We start from the raw sequence: 7,784 nt of genomic DNA on the forward strand, positions 1-7,784 counted from the left end.
GTATATATGAATGGAATCATATGAGATAGTACCTTACAGAACTATTCCCAATTTTTGTTATAAGTAACATTATCATGAATATTCTAGTTTACCCATTTTTGGACATGTGTCTGGTTGCCTCTTTAGATAATAAACTCCTGGGGAGGGGGGAGGCTGGGAAGGGATGGGAAGGGTAAACAAAGGAGGAGGCTGCAATGCTTGGTAAGAAATGTACGCATTATCCTGCCCATGCAATTGTAACCCCTCTGTACAGTATGTTCACAAATAAAATAAAATAAAAATAAAAAAAAGATAATAAACTCCTGTATAGAAATTACTATATCAGAAGTTCTGACATTGAAAGTTTTGATACATGTTGTCATTTTCCCAGTACAATGAGCTAATGTGCTCTTTTTTTTTTTTTTTTTTGAGAGGGCAATCCTGGGGCTAGAACTCAGGGCCTTGACACTATTTCTGAGCTTTTTTTGCACAAAACTAGCATTCTTCCACTTGAGCCACAGCTCCATTTCTGGTTTTTAGTTGGTTAATTGGAGACTTTCTCTGATGTACCCTGAGGAATGCATCTGTTCCCACAGCCGGAGCATCAGCCTTTATCAAGCATGCCATGGCCTGGGAGTCCCCCGCCCAGCTGCGCTCTCCTTCCAAGCCAGAGTCAACCTGGCAAGCACGACGCAGTGACACACCCACAGCTCCCCAGAGCCAAACAGGACCTCACCTGTCAGCACGTGCTGAGCAGATGCCTCTGGTGAGTGTTCTGGGTCATGTGGGCCATGGGGGGTGGGGGGGAATACCAGGTGGGGTCAGGGGTCTCCAGTAAGAGGGCCTGCCTATTTGGGACAGGACAGGAAACCAAGGAAGAAGCCTAGAAAAATGAAGTAATAGCCAAGCCTTCCAGGATGCAAGGGCAGGGGGGCTCATGTGTGGCCCTCCACCCTTGAGGTCCTTCTTCTGAGTAGAGCAGCATGGTGGTTGGGGGACAGGGAGGGATGTAGGGAGCAGGTGGCTGTGCAGAAGGTTTTCCTTTGCTCTTGGCTTCAGGTCCTAGTAGCATAACAGCACAGGGCCCCCATGCTCAGGGTGCTGCTGCTGGGCCTGGGGGCCAGGTTGGGGGACAGACAGGACAGAGGTCAGGAAGAGAGGGGCCACAGAGCAGGACACCAAGTCTGACATGGTGAGCATTCCAAGGTGGGAGACTGGACAGCTGGAGGAAGTCTGGAGCAAACTCATAGTCAGCTCCTCTCTGCTTTTTAGGGAGTTGCTGGAGTGCTAGAGCCCCAGTTCACTAGACAAACCCCACTGCTGCGTGTTTATAGACACAGCCACACTGTCCCATTCACTCTTGTCGGTGGCTGCCTTTGCACTACAATGGCAGGCTCAGTAGCTGAAGTACACACCTGCCGGGCCCATACCTCAGACACTTGCTATCTGGCCCTGTACACCCCTGTGTGTGTCCATTCTTACTTGGCTTTCTCACTGAAGGCTGCTGCTCTACCACTTGAGCCGTAGCTCTACTTCTGGCTTTTTTGCTGGGAGTTTCTCAGATTTGTCTGTCCGGACTTGAACCTTAGTCCTCAAATCTCAGCTTCCTGAGTAGCGAGGGTTACAGGCATGATTTGTTGGTGTCCAGTGTGCCCTAGTGATTTGTAATGAGGGGCAGTAAAAGGTCCTAAGGCTGGAGTCTGGGGGGAGGGGGTGTGCTCAGGAAGCCAAGACCTTCCTTGCCCAGCAGAAGCCCCTGCCGTGTAACTGTGCATTGAAGTTACCCGCAGACTTCCAATGCAGGGCTGGGGCGTGGGGGCCAGAGAGAGCCATGCAACTACCGCTGCTACCCAGTGCCTCCCACTGTGAGTTGTTCTGTGCTGAGAGACAGTCCCTTCTCCCCGGTTCTCCATCAGGAGATTCCTCCCCTCCCGCTAACGTTTTTCCTCGTCATAATAAAGCCTTTTTTGCACCTTGGAAAACAAACACAGATGTGTGGTTTGGACGGCTGGATAACTTGTAAGCCTCCACAGTGTTAGGGGCCCTCAGAGCTGGATGGAATTACCTCTGGACGTGGCTGCACTCCCCAGAAGAGTTTGTGGGTTAGCTCTCTTTCCAGCTATGACAATAGGTGGCAGAGAGCATCCCTCTGCCCCCGTGGACATCCCTTCATATGGTGTGGGTGCTGCTGTGTGTCATTCCTAGCACCCCAGAAGTGCTTCTGGGAGTGGGCCAGTCGCTGAGCCAGGTGCTGAGCTGGTGCTCCATGACCTACATCACATACCCTCGGTGAGGCTCAGAAATGGTGTGACTTATGTCCAGGCCATTTGGTTAGTGAGCTCAGGCACTGAGATTGAGCCATGGCGGATGCCTTCTTCCTCACCTTTTTGGCCCTGATGTTCTCAGCTGCCCCCTCCCCACTCTCCTCCCTCAGAATGTGTCCTGGAAGCCATCACCATTGCAGCTGCTCTGTAATACCCCGATGGCATCCTGTCCTCCATCAGCCTTCCCCAGCGGCCCCCAGAGCTTCCGCCCAGAGGACAGCCCAGCTCGCCTTCGTGGCCTGTCCACATGCTTTGTCCTTCCTGACTCATAGCATAAGGCACGCCCCGCTGGACACTCGTGCCAGTTTATAAGGACTTCTTTTCTGATTCTCCTGCGGGAATCCAGCCCCTACCCCACTTCCTGACTCCATTCTTCATCTTTTGTCCTAAGTGTACTCGCTGGCACGTGAATAGATACTCAATAAATATTGGAAAAATGGATGGGGGATGGTGAATAGATAGGTGGGTGGATGGATGGATGGATGGATGATGGATGGGTGAATCGATGGGTGAGTTGGTGGATAGGTGAATGATGGATTATGGATGGTGGATGGAAGGGTGTATCAATAGTGGATGGGTGAGTGGATGGATGGATTGATGGATGATGGATGTGTAGATGGATGGGTGGATGTATGGATGGTGGATGGGTAGGTGGATGGGAGGGCAGATGTCTAGGAGAAGTTGAGGATGACTGTCGTTTAGCCCTATCAACACGTCTAAGTCTTCGTTCTCTCTGCCCACTGCAGTTGGGAGAGTGCCTTGCAGAGGTTGAGACTCATTGTGAAATTTGGTCAGGTGCTTAAGCAGTGGACGGCAAGGACTGGGCGGGGCCGCGCCACCCCACACTGAGATGGGTTGCTCTCTTCTTGGCACCAGATGCTGCCCTAAGACTTGCTCAGTTTTCACCTTGAGCCCTGCTGGGGCCTCCATGGCGGGTGAAAGGGAGTCCTATACCCCAGGCCAGGCTGTGTGCCGCTCACCAAATGCCCTCTGAGCAGTGTGCTTTCTGAACTTCAGATTCCTCGGCCCCACAGAAAGGAACCATTGACAGCCTGAAGGTCCAGCCAGGAGCCTGGGGACCGCCAGCCCTGCCCCCTGCTCACCCACAAGATGTGGCTAGCCTTCATGCTGCTCTGCCTTTCCTCCTTGCCCCTACCTGGAGGCCAGGTGGCATCGAGTGAGCCGAGTAAGTAAAAGCCTTGTGATGACCGGGTGCCGGTGGCTTGTGTCTGTCATCCTAACCACTCAGCAGGCTGAGCTCTTAGGATCATGGTTGAAGCCAGCTCGGGCAGGAATGTCCAAGAGACTGTCCTCCAATAAACTACTTAGTAAACATCGGAAGTGGCCCTGTGGCTCGAGTGGTAGAGCGCTAGCCTTGAGCAGAAGCTCAGGGATAGCGCCCAGGCCCAGAGTTCAAGTCCCAGGACTAGCAAATTAAAAAAAAAGCTGCATGACAGCTGCACAGACCCCAGTGGCCCCAAAGCCCAAGCCCGGGAGAGAGAGGCCTGCGAAGCGCAGGCCTCCCCCGTGCGGGTGGGCAGGGCTGTGGGGCAGAGCCCGTCAGGGGCAGGTGGGTGGAGAGTGCTCAGGGGACCAGCAGCGGAGCCCTCAAGTGTCTGCAGGCTTAGCCCTGTAGAAAGTCTCACATGTAAATCTCAGTTTCCCCTCTGTCTGTGCTCACGTAGTTCATCTCCAAAACCCTCCCTGGGCTAAGAGCTCTTCCTACATGTGAATATCCGCACAGTCATTCAACTGCTTTGTGTAGATTTTTTTTTTCTTTTTTGATGCTAGTGTTGAACTCAGGGCCTGTGTGCTGTCCCTGAGTTTTTTTGCTTAAGGCTGGCTCTCTCACTTTAGCCACAGAGCCACTCCCCCATTAACTGATTTGTAAACTCTGGAGAGGGAGTGTGTAATGAAGGACTCTGATGGGTTTGGGGTTGGATTTGGTTGTTTGGGTTGTTTTCTCCTCCCTTACTGGGGATTGAACTCAGGGACTCCCTCTTAATAGGCAAGCACTTTACCATCTTGAGCCATGCTCCCAGGTTCTTTTGCTTTTTGATTGTTTTCAGATAGTGTTAGACTAACTTTGCCTGCGCTGGCCTCAATCTAAGATCCTCTTGTTTCAGCCTCCAGAGTAGATGGGATTACAGGCACACAGCATTTTACCTGATCCTTGTTTTTTTTTTTTTTTTGCCAGTCCTGGGGTTTGAACTCAGGGCCTGGGCACTGTCCCTGAGCTTTTGCCCAAGGCTAGTACTCTAGCACCATTTCTGGCTCTTTCTGTTCATGTGGTACCGAGGACTCGAACCCAGGGCTTTGTGCGTGCTAGGCAAGCACTCTACTGCTAAGCCACATTCCCAGCCCTGTTTCCCCCACCTCCTCCATGGCGAATCACAACTGGAATGTGAGATTTTCTGTCATGTGGAGAATTAGATCAAAATTACACTCTTAAACGTCCCATGGGCTGGAGGGCTCAAAGAAGACTTAAGAATTCTAAGAGTCTTAAGAGCCACGGGCTTTTCCAAGGGCTACACAGCCAGCTATGAGTGGACAGAAGAGATAGAGTGTCCACCTACTGCCCTCCTAGCCTTGGGCACTGGGTGGAGGAAAGGCTGCCACACAGCCCCTAGGGCGGAGAGCTAAGAGGACAGCTGAGTGATCCTCCTGCACATGTTTGAAAGTGATTGTGAGCTGGGTGCTGGTGGCTCATGCCTGTAATCCCAGCTGCTCAAGAAACTGAGATCAGAGGATCACAGTTCAAAGCCAGGCAGGACAGGAAAGTCCTGGAGGCTCCATCTCCAGTGAACCAGCAAAAAGCCAGACATAGAGGCATGGCTCAAATGGTAGAGCTGAGTACGTGCCAGCAAGGCCTGCCTGCATAGCCTGCGTAGCCAGTGATGTGACTGTGACTCTCCCCTTGTTTCTGGATTTGAGGATACTCAGTGTCTGACAGAGCACGGAGTGCACTGGTCCAGAGAAACGCATCTGTGGACGCTGCTCCAGGGGCTCAGGCGTCTGAGATGCCCCCGGTGCCCCCCTCTCTCGTCACTGTGCGCAGCCGGACGTCGCCAGCCGATCTCAACCTCACTCACGTCCCAACAGGGACAGCGAACAGGACAAATGCGAGCGTTCCAGCAGCCCCGGGAAGTACGGCTGGCGGTGCGGCTTCCAGCGCCCCCAGCGCCACGTCTTCACAGCGGGCCCCGTCTACGACTGCCGCCGGGCTGCCGCCTCCCAGCACCCCTCACGCACAAGTGCCAAGTACACAAGCCAGCGTGCCAACAGCACGTACAGCCGCTGCCCACACGGGCAGCGCCCCCAGCACCCCGGGCCCTGCCGGGCCCACGTCTGCTCACCCTGCTGCCAGCCCCACAACCCCCACGGGTCCCCAAGCACAAGTTCCCACTACCATGCCAGTGGTGACCCACCAGCCAGTGCTCACCACAGCAGGAAGGACCCCGCCCCGCCCCCCGGACGCCACCTCAGAGCCCACTGCCCCCCGCCCCTCCGTGGCTCCAGTGACCTCAGCAGTGGTGCCCACCACCCAGGCACAAGCCAGGGAGACAGCTGCCAGCAGCGTGCCAGCCCGCCACACCAGCCCAGCCCCCACAGCAGAGACCACATCCCCCACGCCACAGCCACGCCCCACGCCACCTCACTCAGGACCTGGGGGACCGGGCGCATCTCAGACACCAGGGCACGGGGAGACCAGAGCCACGCCTGGCACTGGGCCCACACCTTTGAGCTCAGGGGACCAGAGGATGCCAGCCACGGACTCGTGCGAGCCTACTGCCCAAGTCCCATACCTGGTGGTCACCCCCAAGCCCCTGGCTCCATCCCTGGTGAACAGAACGTTCCTCCTGGTGGTGCTGGTTCTCGGGGTGGCCCTGTTCGTCACGGTTGTGGTGGTGTTCACCCTGCAGGCCTACGAGAGCTACAAGAAGAAGGACTACACGCAGGTCGACTACCTGATCAACGGCATGTACGCGGACTCGGAGATGTGAGGGCGCGGGCCGCCCTCCGCGCTGGCGGCTCCGAGACCCCACCAAGTGCTTCCAGATCCTTTGGTGCAATTTCAGAGGAACACCAGAGAGATGCTTCATCGCTCCCAGACCCGTTCCACGATCATGGAAGAGCTGCTTTTTTCATATTTATTTTTGTAAGCAGTGTGGGCACGGGGTAGCCGGTGATTGTGCGGCAGGGTGTGGTGGCCAGGGCATGCAGGGCCGCTGGCCCACTTCATCCTGGTATGTCTGGTCCCCAGAATAAAAACAATGTGCCTCACCATGCAGTACCTCGTGCCGGTGCACCCTGCCCACAGTCACTCACGGTGGAGCCTTCCTCGTGCCCCAGTGCCTTCAGTGTGTGTGTGTGTGTGTGTGTGTGTGTGTGTGTGTGTGTGTGTGTGTGTGTGTGTGTGTGTGTGTGTGTGCGCACACCAGTCTTGGGGCTTGAATGCAGGCCTGAGTGTGTGTGTGTGTGTGTGTGTGTGTGTGCGCGCGCGCGCGCGCACACCAGTCTTGGGGCTTGAATGCAGGCCTGAGCTTTTTTGTGCTCAAGGCTGGTGCGCTATCACTAGAGTCACAGATCTACTTCCAGGTTTTTGGTGGTTAATTGAAGTAAGAGTCTCAGGCTAGTTTTAACCTCGATCCTCAGATCTCAGCCTCCTGAGTAGCTAGGATGACAGGTGTGAGCCACCAGCACCCGGCTTAGGTTCTGCTTTTATTTTTTTTTCAGCGCTTGGCCTAGAATCCAGGGCGTTGAGCACACGAGGGCAGCACTGTGCCACGAGCTTTGTCCGCAGCTCCGTCCTCCTTCTGGAGTCCAGACATACTCAACTAGTTTCTCACCTGCGCAGGCTGAGCTTGGTGTTTGGTCCTTCTCTGCCCGTCTACCTAAAATGGTGAGCACCACTGTGCTCCACATAGTCTGAGGCACCTTGTGCTGCAGTGTTGCAAACCAGGTTGACAGCTACTGACTGACCAAAGCCAGTTGTGGAATGTTCTGGAACTCGGCTCCACCTGGAAAGTGGAGAGAGGCATTATCTATGTTATCCAGTAGCATGGTGTCTGGCCAGCAGACTTGCTTCTCAGCTTCTCTGACCATGGTGGTTGAGGTTGCCTCTGCCTGGAGTCTCCATTTCTCCTCCCAGAGACTGCCAGGGGCAGGGGTCCAGCTTCTTTTCTAAGTTGTGTCTTGTCCCCTTGTCCTGAATGGTTGAAAAAAGAGCAAAGCCACAGGTAGGGAGAGGAGAGGAGAACGTGTGTGGCTCTCACCTCCTGTCAGCTCCGCCCAGGGCTTGCTCCAGCCCTCATGCCTCAGTCCCCCCTGCCCAGCCCCCGGCCCCAAGTCGGTCTGGCTGTCTGTATGGACAGCTGCTTCTCTTATCTGCTTCTCCCTCACCACACCCCGAGCCAAGTAGGATGTTTAATTACAGGTGTTCGTCTAGAGGTGGCTGGTGCCATCCTGTCTAGAGGGCAG

General features: G+C 54.8%; 1 protein-coding gene across 2 annotated transcripts; it reads left to right on the forward strand.

Moving 5' to 3' along the window:
* The first annotated feature begins 580 nt into the window (after positions 1 to 580).
* Positions 581 to 6,578, forward strand: LOC105989127 (chromosome unknown open reading frame, human C11orf24). 2 transcript variants are annotated; one of them, XM_013020953.1, is made up of 3 exons: positions 581 to 745; positions 3,321 to 3,489; positions 5,238 to 6,578. In XM_013020953.1, exons 2-3 carry the CDS (start codon positions 3,414 to 3,416, stop codon positions 6,305 to 6,307), a joined length of 1,146 nt encoding a protein of 381 aa, XP_012876407.1. In that variant the 5' UTR covers positions 581 to 745; positions 3,321 to 3,413; the 3' UTR covers positions 6,308 to 6,578. The 2 variants fall into 2 exon arrangements, with proteins under 2 accessions (XP_012876407.1, XP_012876409.1); XM_013020955.1 differs by having other exon boundaries at positions 5,247 to 6,578.
* Positions 6,579 to 7,784: the final 1,206 nt, after the last annotated feature.

This window comes from Dipodomys ordii, unplaced genomic scaffold (genome assembly GCF_000151885.1).
Source record: "Dipodomys ordii isolate 6190 unplaced genomic scaffold, Dord_2.0 Scaffold54, whole genome shotgun sequence".
Classification (NCBI taxonomy): domain Eukaryota; kingdom Metazoa; phylum Chordata; class Mammalia; order Rodentia; family Heteromyidae; genus Dipodomys; species Dipodomys ordii.

Coding starts and splice junctions, on each gene's coding strand:
- LOC105989127 (XM_013020953.1), top strand. CDS start 3,414: ATGTGGCTAGCCTTCATGCTGCTCTGCCTTTCCTCCTTGCCCCTACCT. Junction 3,490..5,237: donor GGTGGCATCGAGTGAGCCGA/GTAAGTAAAAGC, acceptor TCTGGATTTGAG/GATACTCAGTGTCTGACAGA.